The sequence below is a fragment of the Miniopterus schreibersii genome (genome assembly GCF_964146895.1).
Source record: "Miniopterus schreibersii genome assembly, chromosome: X".
Classification (NCBI taxonomy): Eukaryota; Metazoa; Chordata; class Mammalia; order Chiroptera; family Miniopteridae; genus Miniopterus; species Miniopterus schreibersii.
In genome coordinates, this window is record NC_138104.1 from 50,835,151 (window position 1) to 50,855,269 (window position 20,119).

General features: G+C 35.4%; 1 protein-coding gene across 1 annotated transcript in view; it reads left to right on the top strand.

Moving 5' to 3' along the window:
- The window catches only part of MAGT1 (magnesium transporter 1), a 55,368-nt gene that overhangs the window by 27,922 nt on the left and 7,327 nt on the right, over positions 1–20,119 (top strand). The window contains exons 4-7 of the mRNA XM_081126776.1: positions 12,268–12,408; positions 12,891–13,031; positions 13,548–13,637; positions 14,270–14,333. Of these exons, the coding sequence (XP_080982902.1) occupies positions 12,268–12,408; positions 12,891–13,031; positions 13,548–13,637; positions 14,270–14,333 (436 nt within the window). The remainder of the gene's footprint in view (positions 1–12,267; positions 12,409–12,890; positions 13,032–13,547; positions 13,638–14,269; positions 14,334–20,119) is intronic.

Consider the following 20,119-nt stretch of genomic DNA (forward strand, 5'->3'; position numbering starts at 1 on the left):
GTGCCAGAGGAGGTCGAAAGTAAGCAAGAGTAGTTAGAGAACCTGTTTGATGAAATAATGGCAGAAAACTTCTCTAACCTGGTTAAGGAAAAAGTCACACAAGGTCAAGAGGCACAGAGAGTCCCAAGCAAGAAGCACCCAAACAGGGTCACGCCCAGACACATCATAATTAAAATGCCAAGAATTCAAGACAAAGAATCTTAAAGGAAGCTAGAGAAAAGCAATCTGTTACCTACAAAGGAGCTCCCATAAGATGTCAGCTGACCTCTCATCAGAAACTCTACAGGCCAGGAGGGAATGGTTTTAAGTATTCAAGGTAATGAAAAACAAGGATCTGAAATTAAGACGACTGTATTCAGCAAGATTATCATTCTAGATATATGGTGAAATAAACAACTTCCCAGACAAAAACAGGCTAAAGGAGTTTATCACCACTAAACCAGCATTGCAGGAAATGTTCAAGGAACTGCTGTAATTAGAAGTAGAGAGAGAGACAAATGTAGGCATAAAGAATTAAACTGGCGCCCGGCCAGGCAAGGCTCAGCAGTTGAGCATTGACCTAGGATCCAGGCAATCAGGGTTCGATTCCTGGTCAGGGCACATGCCTGGGTTGTGGGCTCCATCCTCAGTTGAGGACATGCAGGAGACAGCCGATCAATGACACTCTCATCATTGATGTTTCTGTCTCTCTCCCTCTCCTTTCCTCTCTCTGAAATCACTAAAGATATATTTTTTAAAAAAGAATTAAAATGGCAATAGATAAGCATCTATCAGTAATAACCTTAAATGTAAATGGATTAAATGCCCCAAAGAAAAGACATAGGGTGGCTGAATGGATAGGAAAAGATGACCCAAATATGCTGTCTACAAGAGACCCACCTTAAAACAAAATACTCAGGATGCGAATGAAGGGATGGAAACAAATTTTCCATGCAAATGGATGTGAAAAAAGCTGGGGTCCAGTACTCATATCTTACAAAATAGACCTCAAAATGAAGACCATAACGAGACAAGAAAGGCCACTACATAATACGAGGATATAACCCTGATAAACATATATGCATCCAATATAGGAGCACCTAAAGTTATAAAAAAACACAAAAACTTCTGGAGGACTTTAAGGGAGAGTTTGACAGCAATAGAGGCATACTAGGGGACTTTAACACCCCACTGACTTCACTGGATAGGTCTTCCAGACAAAAAGTCAACAAGAAAACAGTGACCCTAAATGACACACTAGATCAGATGGATTTAATTAACATTTACAGAACATTCTACCCCAAAGCTGCAGATATACATTCTTCTCAAGTGCACATGGGACCTCAAATATAAAGCACATGTTAGGACACAAAACAAGTCTCTACAAATTCAAGAAGACTGAAATCATATCAAGCATCTTCTCGGACGACAATGGCATGAAACTAGAAATCAACTATAATAACACTAGAAACCATTCAAACATATGGAGGCTAAATAGCATGTTTTAAAACAATGAATGAGTTACCAAAGAGATCAAGAAAGGAATCAAAAACCTCCTGGAAAAAAATGAAAATGAAAAAACAATAACTCCAAATTTATGGGACACAATGGAAGCATTCCTGTGAGGGAAGTTCATAGCACTTACAAGCCTACCTCAAAAACAAGAAAAACTTCTAATAGACTCTCTAACCTTACAACTTAAAAACTTAGAGAACAGCAATAAAAGCCCAGAGTAAGTAGAAGTAAGGAAATAATAAAGATAAGAGCAGAAATAAATTACATAGAGACAAAAAACAAAAATACAAAAGATCAATGAAACCAAGGGGCTGGTTCTTTGAGAAGATAAACAAGATTGATGAACCTTTAGACAGACTCATCAAGAAACAAAGAGAGAGGACCAAATAAAATCAGAAACGAAAGAGGTGAAGTAACAATCTACCCTACAGAAACACAAAGAATTGTAAGAAAATACCGTGAAAAAATATATGCCTCCAAGCTGGACTACCTGGATGAAATGGACAAATTCCTAGAAAAATACAGCCTTCCAAAACTCAATCAGGAAGAGTCAGAAAACCTTAATGGGCCTATAATTGCTGATAACGTTGAAACAATAAATAAAGGGCTCCCAGGACACAAAAGCTCTGGTCTGGACAGCTTCACAGGGGAGTTTTACCAAACATTCAAAGAAGAACCAACACCTACCTTCCTCAAACTATTCCAAAAAATCCGAGAGGAAGGAACACTTCCAAGCTCTTTTTATGAGGCCAGCATTAGCCTAATTCCATAACCTGATAAAGACAACAAAGAGAGAGAATTATAGGCCAGTATCCATAATGAATTTAGAGGCTGAAATCCTGAACAAAATCCTAGCAAATCAGATCCAGCAATATATTAAATATATCATACATCATGACTAAGTGGAATTTATTCCAGGAATGCAAGGCTGGTACAATATTTGCAAATCAATAAATGTGATACATCACATAAACAGATTGAAAAACAAAAATCACATGATCATATCAATAGACGCAGAAAAAGCATTTGACAAAATCCAACACCCAGTTTTGATAAAAACTCTCAGCAAAGTGGGAATAGAGGGATCATACCTCAACATAATAAAGGCCATATATGACAAACCTACAGCCAACATTATACTCAATGGGCAAAAGCTAATACCATTTCCCCTAAGAACAGGAATAAGACAGGGGTGTCCACCTTCACTACTCTTATTCAACATAGTACTGGAAATCTTAGCCACAGTCATCAGACAAGGACAAAACATAAAAGGCATCCAAATTGGAAAGGAGGAAATAAAACTGTCATTATTTGCAGATGACATCATAATGTACACAGAAAATCCTAAAGACTTCACCAAAAAACTAGGTTTAATCAATTCGGCACGTTAGTAGGATACAAAATTAACACCCAGAAATTGATGGCATTTTTATACACCAATAATGAAATCTCGGAAAAAGAAACTAAAAAAAAAAAAAAAACTAGACGACTAACTTACACCGTACACAAAAATAAACTCAAAATGGATAAAAGACATGTAAGACATGAATCCATAAAAATCCTAGAAGAAAACTTGGGTAGCAAAATCTCAGACATCTCTTGTAGCAGTATGTTTGCCATTACATCTCCTAGGGGAAGAGAAACTAAATAAATAAATGGAACTACATCAAAATAAAAAGCTTCTTCTGTACAGCAAAATAAACCATCAATGAAACGAAAAGGGAGCCCACTGTATGGGGAACATATTTGCCAATGACACATCTGATAAAGGGTTCATATCCAAAATACATAAGGAACTCATACAACTTAACAAAAGGAAGACAAATAATCCCATTAAAAAATGGGCAAAGGACCGAAGTAGACACTTCTCCAAAGAGGACATACAGATTGCCAAGAGACATGAAAAAGTGCTCAACGTCACTAATGATCAGAGAGATGCAAATTAAAATGACAATGAGATATCACCTCACACCGGTCAGAATGGCTACCACCAATAAATCAAGAACAAGTGCTGGCGAGGATTTGGAGAAAAAGGTACCCTAGTACACTAGTGCTGGGAATGCAGACTGGTGCAGCCACTATGGAAAGCAGTATGGAGTTTCCTCAAAAAATTAAAATTTGAGCTGCCGTTTGACCCAGTGATCCCACTTCTAGGACTATATCCTAGGAAACCTGAAGCACCAATCAGAAAAAACCTATGTACCCGTATGTTCATAGCAGCACAATTAACAGTAGCTAAGATCTGGAAACAGCCCTAGTGCTCATCAGTAGATGAGTATATAATAAAGCTGTGGTACATTTACACCATGGAATACTATGCAACTTTTAAAAAGAAGGATCTTATCCTTTGTGACAGCATGGAGGTAACTGGAGAGTATCATGCTAAGTGAAATAAGCCAGTCAGAGAAAGACAAGTGTGATATGATCTCACTCATGTGTAATGTAATTAACAATAAATTGATAAACAAAATGGATCCAAAGACAGAATCATGGAACAGACTGAGAGATCTCAGAGGGAAGATGGGGATGGGGAGTGGGTGGGGAGAGATTAATGGAAGAACTTTCATGTTTATAAGCGTAACCCATCACACAGACATTGGTATGGGGAAGGCTTGGGGGTAGGGTGGTTTGGGGTAGAGGGGATCAATGGGTGAAAAAAAGGGATCTCTCTAATACTTTCAACAATAAATATAAAATTAACAAATCTCAGAGGGATAAAGGAGGGCAGGCGGGTGGGTGGAGGGAGAGACATTAACCAAAGAACTTACATGCATATATGTACAACCAAACGACATGGACAGTGGTGTGGAGAGAGACTGGGGAGGGGGTTGGGACAGGGTGGAATGGGTCATTGGGGAGAGAAAGGGACATCTGTAATATTTGGAACAAAAGTAAAAAAGTAAAAATAATAAAAAGAAAAACAACTCCAAAACAAAATGGTAGCAAACCAAATCTACCATCATATAAAAATAATTACACACCATGACCAAATGGGATTTTCCCTGAAATTCAAGGATGGTTAAACATTCAAAAATCATTTAGTGCAATACACCATATAAATAAAGGACAACTAACACATGACCATCTCAACAGATAGGAAAAAACATTTGAAAAATTAACTCCCTTCTAGAAACATTCAACATATGAGGAGTGGAAGGAAACTTCCTCAACTTGATAGAAAGCATCAACAGAAACCCCACAGTTAACATCATACTTAGTGGTGCAAGATTAGATGCTTCCCATCCAGGATCAGAAACCAGACGACATCCCTGCTGTCGCCACTAGGTAGAGCAATCAGGCAAGAAAGCAAAATAAAAGGCATCCTAGATTGGCAAGGAAGGAGTAAAACTATCTCAAACTGCGGGTGACACTATATGTACAAAGTCCTAAGTAAGGATAAACTACTGAACGACTACAACAGTTTCGGGAAAGTTGAAGGATAAAAGATAAATATGGAAAAAGTTGTATTTCTATATACTTATAGTGAACAATCCAAAAAGGAAATGAAGAAAAACAATTTTACTTAGAATAGCATCAAAAAGAATGAAATACTTAGTAATAAATTTAATAAAAGAAACACAAAATTTCTATTTTGAAAACTAGAAAATATTGGAAAAAAATTTTCAAAATTTATTGCATCATATTTGGTAACTCATTTTGAAAACGAAAAGAAAATTACATCTGTAACTGTAGAAGTTGAAATTAAGTCCTCAATAAATGGATTTATGGGCTGGAAACTTAATATTGTTAAAAGGGCAATACTTTCCAAATTTATAGATTCAGTGCAATTCCTATCAGAATTTCAGTTGACTACTTTGTATAAATTGGCAAGCTGATCCTAAATTCATATGAAAACTTAAGGTACACAGAGCAGTCAATACAATCTTGAGAAAGAGCAAAATTAGAGATTCTACACTTTACAATTTCAAAACTTACTATAAAGCTATAGAAAAAAAAGTTTATTCTTGTATTTATTTTTTTCCCTACGAACAACTATAAACCTTTTGCCCCATCCTGTATGTATTCAGTGCTATAAATTTCCCACTAACCATTGCTTTTGTTGTATCCCACAGATTTTTGTAAGTTTTTCCATTTTCATTTAGTTTAAAATATTTTTTTATTTTCTTGAGATTTGACCAATAAACATACTGGTGCAGGAAGCAGTCGATTGGTGACTCTCATCATTGATGTCTCTCTCTCTCTCTCCCCGTTTCCCTTTCTATCTCTGAAATCAGTAAAGATATATTTTTGAAAAGAAAAGAAAAAAATATCCTCAGGTGAGGATTAGCAAAAAAATGAAAAAGTTAAAAAGAAAAAAAGAAAAACGGTACTCTGGCGTACTTCAGAATATTTTTTTCCCCCTTTGCCTGCCAGAAGCATGAAGGGATTTTTCTCCAGTATTTACTGTGGGAACCTAGTTGAGTTTCTGAGGTTAAACTCATGGTATTGTAGCCACCCCTATGACTGTATACCCCTTAAGTTTTTAACTCTCAGAGTGGTCCACACTTAGCCTCCAGCAATTCGTCATTTACAGGGCAGGTTTTTCTACTTTGGTAATGGTTCCTGAGGCAATTTCTACTCATGGCTCTCTTCTCTCTCCAATCTTGAGGGCAGTCATTTGCCCCATGTCCTCCCTCTCTTAGGGATCCAAGAAGAGTTGTTAATTTTTTCAGTTTATTCAGCTTTTTACTTGTTACAGTGGAGTGGTGACTTTCAAGTTCTTTACATGCACAACCAGAAACCGTAACTTTCAACTGTGTTTTTAACTTCAGCCTCTAATAGTTCTTTCCCCTTTGCATGTAAGGAGACATAAATTCAATTAGTAAATTCAAAGATGTAGATTCAATTTTGTCTGTTTACAAATGTCTAACTCATATATTTGTGCATGTTTTACTCAATACTAATTGTATAAAATATTACAGGAAAGATTTGGGTATAACTTCTTATTGTACAGCTTTATGTGAATGATTTACCAATCCAAAAATTCATTATGTCTCAAGTGAAACTTCTGTCTGTCCCAATTTCACCCAAACCTATCCTCTTGTGTTCTATATCATTAGTGGTACTTCGTCATCTTCATCTTCTACAACACCCATGGTAGCCATACACCCTTTATGTTCCAGGGGCCTCATCTTCTCTTATTTGAACTAATGCAGTAGCCTTTTAACTGCTTCACTTATCATCCATATATAGTATTCTCTCCATATTGTCTGCTTTAACAGTTATCAGAGTTTTTTCTAGAAGGTATTAATAAGAATACTTGGGGGAAAATTAAATTTGATAAACCTTAGTTTATTTCTTTATTAATATGTTTTTGTGGACTTGAGAGAGAAAGGGAGAGAGGGGCGGCGGGGGAGAGAGAGAAACATCGATGTGAGAGGGAAACACCTATTGGTTGCCTCCCACACACACCCTGACTGGGGATGGAACCCACAACCTGGGTATGTGCCCTGACCGGTAATCAAACTGTTGACCTTTCAGTGCATGGATGACATTCAACCAGCTGAGCCATACTGGCCTGGGCTAAATTTAATAAACCTTAATTTAAACAAAATTAAATTTTATTTTTTAATTCAGAATATCAAGAACTATGCAGGGTTTGGGGTTTTACACTACTTGCAAGCTAACAAGTTAGCCTGCTGCAGCTTCATAAATGCTGACAGAAGACATGACACTCCTGGGTCACAGTTAAAGGACTTAATTACAGCAGCAACAGTATCCAAAGTATCAGTACTTGTGTGCACCAATTCCCCAATCCTCACTTCCCATAGTACAGTGCAAAGAGGGCCAATGGGTTGCATTGTGGGAGGAGAACTCCAAGATTTGGAAACGCAAATCTTCTGTAAAGGGTAGTGAGCATGCATGCTTTTTACTTTGGAGGGAGACTGTATATCTTCTAAGGCTATACAAATATCCTTTAGAAGATCATCCAGAACAAAAGCAGTCAGTGCCTCTGCTCTCAAAACTTGCAGAAACTCATTGAGAATTGTCTCCCAACACAGGACTTCTCATATACTTAAACATGCTGATATGTGTTACAACTTTCATTCTAATAGTGGACTATAATATGCAGAATTTCCCAAATTATTGGACTATGTAATGGAGCATTTTGGCCGGATTTTATGGAATGCACTTTTGGAAATAGCAGCATACAGACTAAAGTCAAAATTCCTTAGTCCTCCTAACTTCATGCATTCTTTTTTTTTTTTTTAAGTATATCTTTAATTTCAGAGAGAGGAAAGTAGAGGGAGAGAGAGAGACAGAAACATCAATGATGAGAGAGTCATTGATCAAGCCTGCAACCGGGCATGTGCCCTGACCGGGAATCAAACCCCGATCGCCTGGATCCTAGGTTGACGCTCAGCCGCTGAGCCACGCCTGGCCGGGCTTCATGCATTCTTGACTCTAAACACATAACCACTGTTTTTTAAAATTATATTATGTCATATACTCTCTTTCTGTCCCTTCTCAAAAGTCTACTTACCTAGTAAGCCTCATTTCAGATACTCCCTTGAAGCCTTTTCAGATCCTTCAGATGAACAGTGAGTCACCCCTTTTCTTGTGTTGTCACACTACTTTCTTTATATTTCTCTTATATATGAATGTATTCACATTCAGTCTTTTTTTTTTTTTTTTAAATATATATCTTTATTGATTTCAGAGAGAGGAAAGGAGAGGGATAGAGAGATAGAAACATCAATGATAAGAGAGTCATTGATCGACTGCAGCCCGCAACCCGGGCATGTGCCCTGATCAGGAATCGAACCCTGATCGCCTGGATCCTAGGTTGACGCTTAACCGCTGAGCCACGCCTGGCCGGGCGACACATTCAGTCTTATAGTAGAGTTAGCCCTATAGTTGTTAGGCAGTTCCTCTAAGAATATAGTTAGTTACTTAAGAGCAGAGCCAACATCCTGTAGCTATCACTACTAAGCGTAACGGAGGTTCAGTAAATGTCAAACAAATGGCTTAATGTTCCCGTTTTACAGTATGTCATTGTGCTGGTCATGTTCTGGTATCATACAGCTCCATAAATCGGAATCAGTACATTTATAAAACATGGTACAACCTAAAATGGTTAGTGCGTTTAGGCTTTATTAGATCAAAGGAAACAATTTCTTGAGTTTAAGAAATCACTTTCTTATTCTCTACTATTCAAGCTGGGATTATTTTGGAAACTAAAAATTATGTTTTAACAAAATTCATATAAAGAATTTCTGTTAGTAATTTGTACAAATACAAAATCATTTTTTTCTATATCAAATAGCTTTTAATATCCATGCCCATTTTTAGAGCTAAAGTTAGAGTTAATGGTATAAGTGTGTCCATCTGTGAAAGAAATTCAAATCTTTAGCTAAGTATGGATAAAAAGTGATACCTACCAAAAATAGTACACCTTATTTTGGCTCTTTAATGTCCAAGGATTTTTAAAGCCTACAGAATTTTTTTTTTATTGTAATTGTGGTTAAATATGCATAACATAAAATAACACTATCTTAACATTCTTAAATATATAGTACAGTATTCACATTGTTGTGCAGCCAATCTCCAGAACTTGTTTTATCTTATAAAATTGAATCTCTTAATATATTAAATAACTCCCCATTGCCTTTTCCTCCATCCTCTGGTAATTACCATTCTACTTTCTGCCTCTATGAATTTAAGTACTATAGTTAGTTATACAGTATTTGTATTTTTGTGACTGACTTATTTCACTTAGCATAATGTTCTCAAGGTTCATTCATGTTGTAACATATGTCAGAATTTTATTCCTTTTTAGGGCTGAAAAATGTTGCATTATATATGTATACCACATTTTATTTATCCGTTCACCTGTTGATGTACACTTGGGTTTCTTTCATTTCTTGGCTGTTGTGAATAATGCTGCTATGAACATAGGTGTACAAATATCTCTTTGAGACCATACATTCAGTTCTTTTAGATATATACCCAGAAGTGGATTTCCTAGATCGTATGGTATTTCTGTTTTTAATTTTTTTTTAGAAACCGCCATACTGTTTAACACTAGCAGCTGCACCATTTTACATTCTCACCAGCAGTGCACAGGAGTTCCAGATTGTCTGCATCCTCACCAACACTTATTTTCTGGTTTTTACTTTTTGGTTTTGTCTTCTTTTATTTTTTAAAATTTTTATATATCGTTATTAATTTCAGAGAGAGGAAGGGAGAGGAGGAGAGAGAGAGAAACATCAATGATGAGAATCATTGATCAGCTGCCTCCTGCACGCCCCCTGCTGGGGATGGAGCCCGCAACCGGGCATGTGCCCTGACCGGGAATTGAACCGCAGTCTCCTGGATCCTCGGTCGATGCTCAACCGCTGAGCCACGCCCGGCTGGGCTTGTCTTTTTGATAGTAGCCATCCTAATGGGTGTGAGGTGATAGCTCATTGTGGTTTTGATTTATAATTCCCTAATGATTAGTGATGTAGAGCATCGTTTCATGTACTTATTTGCCATTTGTATATCTTTTTTGGAGAAATATTTATTCAGATCCTTTGCCCAGTTTTTAATCAGTTTTTTTTCTTGAGTTATAGGAACTCTTTATATATACTGGATATTAACCCCTTATCAAATATGTGACTTGTGGATATTTTCTACCATTTCATAGATTGCCCTTTCATTCTGTTGATTGTGTCTTTAGCCTAGAGGATAGTTTTAAAATGCTTATTTAGTATAAAGATGTTACACTAGTAACATTTGAAATACAAATTACAATAATAGTGATATACAATATTTACCCATTAGATCAACTTTGGACAAGAATGTGGGGAAACACGTAACTTCCTACATTGATGGGTAGAAGTACAAATTGGTACAGCAACTATGGAAGGCAAATTGGCTCTACCATTTTAATTTAAAATGTTTCTGCCCTCTGATCTAACAATTCCATTTCTATAGAAATACTCTCACAGGTATACAGAGAGATAAATACATGGCTGTTCATTGCAACATTATTTTTAATTTGAAGAAAGCAAAATAACTCTTAAGGTCCAACAATAACACAATTACTTAATAAAATATGAGTGAGGTTGGTATATATGTATTATCATGGATAGATCTCTCAAATACGGGTGAATAAAAAAGCAAATTGCAGAATGATATGTTAATATGATACATTTGTGTTAAAGCAGAAAAGCAACATTGTTTTCTGTTGGTACATACGTGTGTATATGAATAAATTCAGAAAAGTCTAGAAATTGTAATAATGACTGAAAGAATGGACTGGGGTTGGTCCTTACAACCCTGTAATTTTTTTAAAAACTTTTGTAAGGGAAATGGAGTCATATAATACCTGTTTTTTAGATACATTTTTAAAGAAATCCAAAGATAGTACAGCTAAACAAATATTGAAGAGTTTGGCCTAAAATTTGGGCAACAGTTTGGTGGAGTGAACGCTGCATCCTTATCTTTGCAGACTCAGAAATTGAATTTTAACAGTGTAGTCAGAATTTATCTAACTCTGGAGACTTTGTGCACACTCACCAAATCATAAAAGTCCATGGACATTGGTAGCCAAAAAGCTAATCTCTTAATTCATTAATTCCCCGTATTATACTGTCAGGGAGACCAAAATAATCATATCCACTCATCAGTATACCTCTCCACTTATGTATAAATCTAAACAATTATATTTAGAAGGGTTTTATTGTGAGTATAGAATCAAAGTGAGGGAGTTGGATTATTATATTGATTGACATCTTTTAAGTATAATTGTTTTATACAGTCTAATCTCCATTATAGGGTTACCTTCTGAGTGAACCTGAATGCTTGCATCTGATGATCAGCATCTTTTCCCTGGATTTAGTCAGACTTTCTGTTTTTCACAAGTACAGTTAGGTCAGGAAAGATAGAGTGCAGATAAGTCAGTCCTGGTTTCTTTCACTTAGCAATTCCAGTGTTATCTTCTTAAACATACCCTGATTTCATCATAGAGTATAGAGAAATGTGGTGTTTATCAGTAAACATTTTTGAACCTTTTAAAATGGACTATTTCTGCTTATGGCTACCATTTTGTATTGGCTTTCATTGTAGAGTTAAAGCACTATCTTACCATGATCTTGTTTCCTTCAAATTGAGAATGCACTCTATTTGGAGCTTGCCTCAGCTATATAAGACAATTTTAGTTCTCATAAATATATTTTGTTTTGCATAATCTCTGAACAGATTAAAATGTAGGCAGTATGGGAGATTTTCCATTCTAAAGGAGTAAAATGCAGATTTCTTAGCTACGAGTTTCTATTTGGTCAGTAAAGTGCTAATTAAGGTCACAAGCAGCCTTGGATTTGTTTTGTGTGTTTTTTGTGTTTTGTTGTTGTTAATCCTCACCCAGAGATATTTTTTCCTTTGTTCCATTGATTTTTTTTTTTTTTTTTTTTTAGAGAGAGTGGAAGGGAGGTTAGGAGAGAGAGAGAAACATTGATGTGAGAGAGACACATCGATTGGTTGCCTCCTGCATGTGCCCTGACCGGGGTTGGGATTGAGCCTGCAACCAAGGTACGTGCTCTTGACTGGGAATCGAACTCGAGACCCTTCAGTCCGCAGGTAGATGCTCTAACCACTGAGAAAACCGGCCAGGGCACAGCCTTGGATTTGAATCTTGCTCCACCATTTACCACTTTCCTTAGGCACATCTCTTAACCTACTTAAACCTGGGCTTCCTCATCTTTATAAAATGCCTAATTTTTAAGATATTATTTGCTGTTAAGATTTTTTCTTGATAACTTATATTTTCATGGACTACTTTTTATTTAGCTAAACATGAATTCAGCTCCAACTTTCATCAACTTTCCTGCAAAAGGGAAACCCAAAAGGGGTGATACATACGAGTTGCAGGTGCGTGGTTTTTCGGCGGAGCAGATTGCACGGTGGATTGCTGACAGAACTGATGTCACTGTAAGTTTCTCTACTTTGTAGAAGGTTACTTTGCCATTGTCCACTTGGAATCTTACTGGGGAGGTCCTAATTGGTCTTGTCCCCCTATCCCTGAGGTGGTGTAATAAATAGTTGGTCAGTCCTTTCGTAAGTAGCATTTAACAGAACCACCGTGATGAAAGAGTGAAATTACAAAACATCCTCTATTGTTGAATTCAGAATGGAAACCACTCTTTTGACCTTATTAAGTCCATGAGCGCTTGTACTTGGCAAATACTTCTTAGTGTAAAAGGTATTATGTAGTAGTTAAACCGAATATTGTACCTATTCCATCCCATTTTAAGATACGTTGTAGATTCTTGATTAGAATGAAAATTAAAAACTGTAATTTTCCCTGAAAGTAACCACACTGATTTTGATTGCTTTCATTTCAAATTATTTTAACCTCTCTAATTAGTGAATCAATTTCATACTTTAAAATGTTTTTCTCTCCTTTCCATTAGATTAGAGTAATAAGACCCCCAAATTATGCTGGTCCCCTTATGTTGGGATTGCTTTTAGCTGTTATTGGCGGACTTGTATATCTTCGAAGAAGCAATATGGAATTTCTCTTTAATAAAACTGGATGGGCTTTTGCAGCTTTGGTAAGTGAATTTTAGAAGAAAATTGTGTGAATAAAACTAATATTGTATTGTTAGGTAACGTTTTGTTTATTTCTTACCTGCGGAAAGGATTTTATATATTTTTATTTTATGCCTTAAAATCAGTTTGTTTCCTCCATTATCTCATTAGGATGGCCAGAGCTTGGAGGAACTGATTATACCTAGTTTTCGTTCAGCCTAAATGATAGATTGTCACCTCTAGAATATCTGCAGGTTTTTAAAAAATATTCTTCTAAAAGGCTTTTCAATATTCAATTTTAAAACTTGTATTAACTTATTTATAATTTTAAAATTGTGTTTTCCTTTCAAAGTAAATATTATTTATTTTTGTGATCCTTGTGGTGAAATATAAGCCTTACTTACGAAATCATTTACATGAAAAATATGTTCTTCATGTATTACTTGAGCAGATGCACTTTTCATATACCTATCAATTTAATCAAGGTGGGAAAAGCTGTACCATGTTATATGAGTTTTTTATTATTTTTTGTTTCCTAGTGTTTTGTGCTCGCTATGACATCTGGTCAAATGTGGAATCATATAAGAGGACCACCGTATGCTCATAAGAATCCCCACACAGGGCATGTGGTAAGGGAAGCCCAGGATTTCTTTCCACTGTATACCAAAGTTAACCTTAATCATTAGCCTGTGAGACCAGTGCCAGCATATGAGGGAACTAGATTTAGTTTTGGATTTTCAGTCTTTCTGTTTATGAACTTCAGCTGCTGAAAAGAAGGTGCAGTGCTCTTAAAAGTGGGAAGTTCCTTATCCTATTTGATGAGTCCTTTTGAATAACCTAGCTAAGAATGAAAGTCAGCCTTCAGCTAAACATAATATTTGATCAAGTACTCAAGCATCTACTATTTCTAGGCTCTGTGCTATGTATTATTAGATATCGTGATAAACAAGAAAAACATGATCCCTGTCTTCATGGAACTTACATTATGTACCTCACAGTCTCATACAGTGAAATACTAGTTTTCTTATATATTCTGTTGTTGAAAATATAAGTACAACGAAAAGACAAAATTTTTAAATAACACAGAAATAGCTTTTATTTTAGCCAAATTTATTTACTGATGAATGCCACAGACCCAGTGCTTACATACATAATGTGAATTAGTAATTTCATAGAGTTTGAAAATAGCCCATTTTAGGATTAGGATACTAAAATTTAATGTATATTTAAAGATTTAATTTTGTCTTTTTTTTCCTTCCAGAATTATATCCATGGAAGCAGCCAAGCCCAGTTTGTAGCTGAAACACATATTGTTCTTCTGTTTAGTATCCTCTTTATAATAAGTCCTTGGTGCTGGGTTTTAATTTGTCTTTTTTCTCATATTATAGTATTCACTTTCCAGAGTTTGGTTGAGGCTACTCTCTTATTAATGCAAGTCATAATATCTTTGGAATCAAATTACTGTATCATCTATCTTAGCCTAGTCAACTGAAGACCGCCAGGGACAAACCTGCAGTCTGATAAAGTGAGGTTTATTGGATCTTGCTACAAGGCAGATTGCGTATCAGGGGACCCAAGGCACGTCTTACCTAAGGAAAGACAGAGTTCTAGGATTTGGTAAATGGGTGGGGCTTAGGTGAAATGTAAATGAAACAATGTTTTGATAAGCTCAGAGCAAAACCAGGCTAAGCATAAAGGGGTCAGACTCGGGTTGGGACTGTAAAGTGGTTAGGGTTCTGTTTCCTGGAAACCACAAAGTTTAGATAAATGTGGGATTTTTGTCTTCAGAAACTCCTTATTTGAAGCTCTATATGTTGGTTGTAAATTGAGGTTACTTAGAAATCGTACTTGTAAATTGAGTCACTTTGATCCTCCAGGCAAGAATGGAATGTTTAATTTGAATCAGTCTGTGATTTTAGAGAACAGTGTTCTTCACTCATTAAGAAAACAGTAGTTTTAAGTACTGTAGAAAGAAAAAAAATCAAAACCCCTGGAAATATCACTTTTAGTAAATGTTTGTGTATAGGGGTGGGCAAAAGTAAGTTTATAATTATTCAAAATAAATAATAATTAATAAATAATAATAGAAGAATAAACTTTGTTTCACATACAGTTGTTTCCTCCATTATCTCATTAGGATGGCCAGAGCTTGGAGGAACTGATTATACCTAGTTTTTTGTTCAGCCTAAATGATAGATTGTCATTTACATACAATTGTAAACCTACTTTTGCCTACCCCTGTATGTCTTTCCCATTTTATTTGATTATGTCAGTGATTTAATAAGTTTTTGGTTTTAATTGAGAGGCATTTGGGAAAATGATATTTTCTTAAAACAATATTATGTAATATGGAAAATAAATTTACTGCTTAAAATTCAGCCTGGAGTCAGGAGACTTAATCAATTCAGCCATGGAATGGTGAGCTGAAAAGTATAATAAGTAACTAGTCCCTATGGTGAGAAAGAAGATTGAAAGAAAAATATTATCCTAACTTCCTGTTGTTTTTCAATTCTAAAATTTATTTATTTTTATTCAATTTATTTAAACTAAAAAACAAACAAAAAACAGTTCACCCATTTCTCCCACTTTCCACCCTTTGCCTTGGGCAACCACCAATCTGTTCTCTGTACCTGAAAGTTTGGTTGGGTATCTATATCTATATATCTATATCTATATCTGTCTATCATCTATCTATATATATTTAGATTCCACAGTAAGAGAGGTCATATAGCATTTGTCTTTCTCTGACTTATTTTAAATTATTTCAAAATTTATGTTGAAAATGTTCATTTATGGTTTGGCGGATTAACCAATTATTATACCGTGGAAATTTTTCAGTATCAGTTTAAATTGTAACATGTTAATTGATTTTTAATTTGTTGGTGGTTTTTTAGCTTTGTCCTAAAGTTTTAAATATAATTATATAAGTTTAAGAAATTGGAATTTTCTTTTTCCTTCTGTCTAAAGGTTAAATGTATGTGAGAACTTACATTTGGAAGAGATTGTAAGCCTGTTGGAGTACAGAATTTCTTATAAATTTGGTTAATAGGATGCAAAATGGGAATTTTTTTCAGGGTAATATTTTTTTCTCTGTTTTGTTTTTGCTTTGTTGGTAGTGGTTGGGAAGGTAATATTTTCTGAGTAATTATTTGCTAAATGCTGTGAATGCATGATTTGTCTAAGGAGCTTGTAGTACTGGGACGAATAGATGTGTACAGATTACAAGATAGCACCTTAAGTTCTGTGGACTAGGTATAATGGTGAGATAATTAATAAAGCTATTTAATTTTGTTAGAGGTAGGGAACTTTGTAGAAGACTTAAACTACCCCCCCCTTTTTTTTTACTGGACACAAAGCCTAAAGACTCAAAGTTTGATAAGAATTTTTTTAAATGTTTATAAGAATTAATATAATGAGACTACTAAGTAGTAGTGATTTTGGAAAATATCCACATACTCATCATGTTTAATATTTTATAATTTATTGCATGATTAATAAAGTAAATTGTATGATGAGTTGCCTGATCTGAGCAAGTTTTAAAATTATATTTTAAACTTTTTAATTTGAAGTATTGTATTCATTCAGAAAAGTTTACAGTTCATAAGTGTACAGTTTGATAAATTTTCATGAAATGAACACAACTGTGTAACCAGCACCCAGATGAAGAATTAAAACTTGACCCACATCTCAGAGCATCCTCCCACCTCATCACCCCTCCTGATCATTCCATTCCTGCCCAAAGTTAACTACTATCCTGATTGCTAACACCATGGATTAGTTTTACCTGTTTTTTAACTTTATGTAAATGGAATCATACAGTAAACATATTTAAATTTAAAAAATAAAGTAGAAGCTATACTAAGACATTGACAAGGTCTGTGTAACTACAGATTGTTCTGAACTCAGAAATGATTTTTTAAAGTCGTCTTTACCTGTCTGCAAATGATATTAATTATAATAATAGTTATACTTGAAAAAAATAAGGTAGCAATATAGAATTTTTTCACCTATAATCTAAAACACTAATATTAAACTCTGTGTTTATTTTTTGCATATTTTGCATTCTTTGCTCACATGTACCTTTGCTGTGAGTGTGGGTGAGAGGGAGGAGTTCCTTTTTTTGTAGTTAGAGGAGTACCTTAACTGTAGTTTGGTTTCTTAATGTATTATAAGCATATCGTTGTATGGCCTTCATAGTTACAAAAGTGCATGAGAATTACAGAGAAATAAGAAAATAAGGCAAGGAAAAGGGAAAATAGTCATCATTCTTAATGTTTATATAATATATCATAATTAGATCATTCTCCATTGCAAAAAATGTTTTCTTAGATATAAAAATAATTTGTCATATCTCCAAATTCCTAACAGTAAGATTTGAAACAAAGTGTGTGAAACTATCTTTTGCTCTTGATGTTTTGTCCAAATTGTTTTCCAAAATAGTTTTGCTAAAAAAAAAAAGGGAGGGAGGATTGCTGCCAGAAAATGTATATGTGCTCTGATATCCCTGGCAAGTTTCCTCGCCATTATTATGTATTCTCATTTTTGTAAACTGCTAATTTGATAGGCAAAAATTGTAGGTCATTGTTTAAATCTACCTTGGACAGTAATAATCAAGGTAATTTAAGCATTTTCTCACAATTTTGTAATTAGGTTTCATTTTATGCAAATATCTTTGCCTTCATCATGTATTAATGTACTTTGATTCTACTAGCTCTTTTAATAGCCTAGTTCTTGTATGTAATGGAATACTGCCTCCTCTATTTTCTATTCAGTTATTCCAGAATAACATTTAATCATGAGTATTTAATAATAATAATTTATTATTTTATTATATACCCCCACTAAAGTGTAAACTTGTCCAAGGAAGGGTCTATATTTCGCCCAACTTTGTAACTCCAGCATATAGTACGCAGTGCCTGCCTATAGTAGACAGTGTTAGTAAAAGTTTAAAGAATCAATAAATGAAATGAAATAGTACACAAGGAAGTACATCATAGCTCTTGATAGCTGAGAACAGCACACAAAACCTTGGTGGTATATTGCGAAATGGGAAGCTCATTTTTAAAAAAAAGCATTAGACCACGATGCAGAAATGAACCTTTCCAAATACAGAAGTGTCAACCATTAGTCAAAGTACCCTGTAACCAAAGCCTATAGAAATGATCAATCTTTAAATATACCAGGATATACAGAACCTTAGTAAGAAAAAAAATCTCTGGAGAAGAAGACTTGGCCAAGCAACTAAAAACATGATTAATAGGCATCGTTCCTAACAAGAGCTATGGAAGAGAAAGTGCAAGGTGGTAATGAAGGGATGAGTAGTCAAATTAGAGAGCCAGTTATTAATTTAGGCCTTATCTGAACACATTTGTTTCCCTTTCTGCTTAATTATCTCACATGCAGAGCATACAATGTGCATGTGTGTATGCATAATTAATTTGAGCATTTTTACCTGCTGTTTGTATTAACCAAACTGCAGAGTGAATCTTTTCTACTAGAATATATTCTATTTGTTTTAAATTCAATTTTGCTTATTTTAGTATTCAGTCATGCCATGTGTTACCTATTTGCTTAAAAGGTCTATTTTGTATTTATGTAGCTTCTATATTAAGCTGACTAAAAGTGAGGTCATGGCATATGGGATTTTATTTTTTTATTAGAATAGGACAAAATTAGGTATTAATTGGAGATTTTTTTTTTAATTTTTATTTAAAATATTACAAATGTCCCTTTATCTCCCCAATGACCCATTCCACCCCATCCCACCCTTCTCCCCAGTCCCCCTCCCCACCATTATCCGTGTCCTTGGGTTGTGCATATATGCATATAAATTCTTTGGTTACTCTCTCCCCCTCCACCTACCCGCCCTCGTCCATCCCTCTGACATTCATCAGTCTCATCTATGCTTCCATGTCATTGAATCTATTCTGTTCATCAGTTTATTAAGTTCTTTAGATTCCACATATAAGCGAGATCATGTGATGTTTGTCTTTTGCTGCCTGGCTTATTTCACTTAGCATAATATTCTCCAGGTCCATCCATGCTGTACCAAAGGGTACAAGAACCTTCTTCTTTACAGCTGTGTAGTATTCCATGGTATAAACGTTCCACAGCTTTTTTATCCACTTAGCTACTGATGGGCACTTGGGCTGTTTCCAGATCTTAGCTATTGTAAACTGTGCTGCTATGAACATCGGGGTACATATATTCTTTCTGATTAGTGTTTCAGGATTCTTAGGATATATTCCTAGAAGTGGGATCACTGGGTCAAAAGGCAGCTCCATTTTTAATTTTTGGAGGAACCTCCATACTGTTTTCCATAGTGGGTGCACCAGTCTGCATTCCCACCAGCAGGGTACTAGGGTTCCCCTTTCTCTACACCCTTGCCAGCACATGTCGTTTGTTGACTTGTTGATGGCAGCCATTCTGACAGGTGTGAAGTGATGCCTCATTGTGGTTTTAATTTGCATCTCTCTGATGATTAGCGACGTTGAGCATTTTCTCATGTGTCTCTTGGCCATCTGTATGTCCTCTTTGGAGAAGTGTCTGTTCATGTCCTTTGCCCATTTCTTAATTGGGTTGTTTGTCTTCCTCTTGCTGAGTGCTATGAGTTCTTTGTACACTTTGGAAATTAGCCTCTTATCAGATTCATCCTTGGCAAATATGTTTTCCCAGACCGTGGGGTTCCTTTGTATTTTGAGGCTGTTTTCTTTTGCTGTGCAGAAGCTTTTAAGTTTGATGTAGTCCCATATGTTTATTTTTTCTTTTGTTTCTCTTGTCCTAGGAGATGTATCAGTGAAAATTCCACTACATGGGGTGCCTGTGACTTGACGGCCTATGTTTTCTTCCATGATTTTTATGGTTTCTTGACTTACGCTTAAGTCTTTTATCCATTTTGAGTTTATTTTTGTGTATGGTGAAAGTTGGTGGTCTAGTTTCATTCTTTTGCATGTATCTGTCCAATTTTCCCAGCACCACTTATTGAAGAGACTGTCTTTACTCCATTGGATACTCTTGCCTCCTTTGTCAAATATTAACTGACCATAATGGCGTGGGTCTCTTTCTGGGGTCTCTGTTCTGTTCCATTGACCTATATGTCTGTTGTTGTACC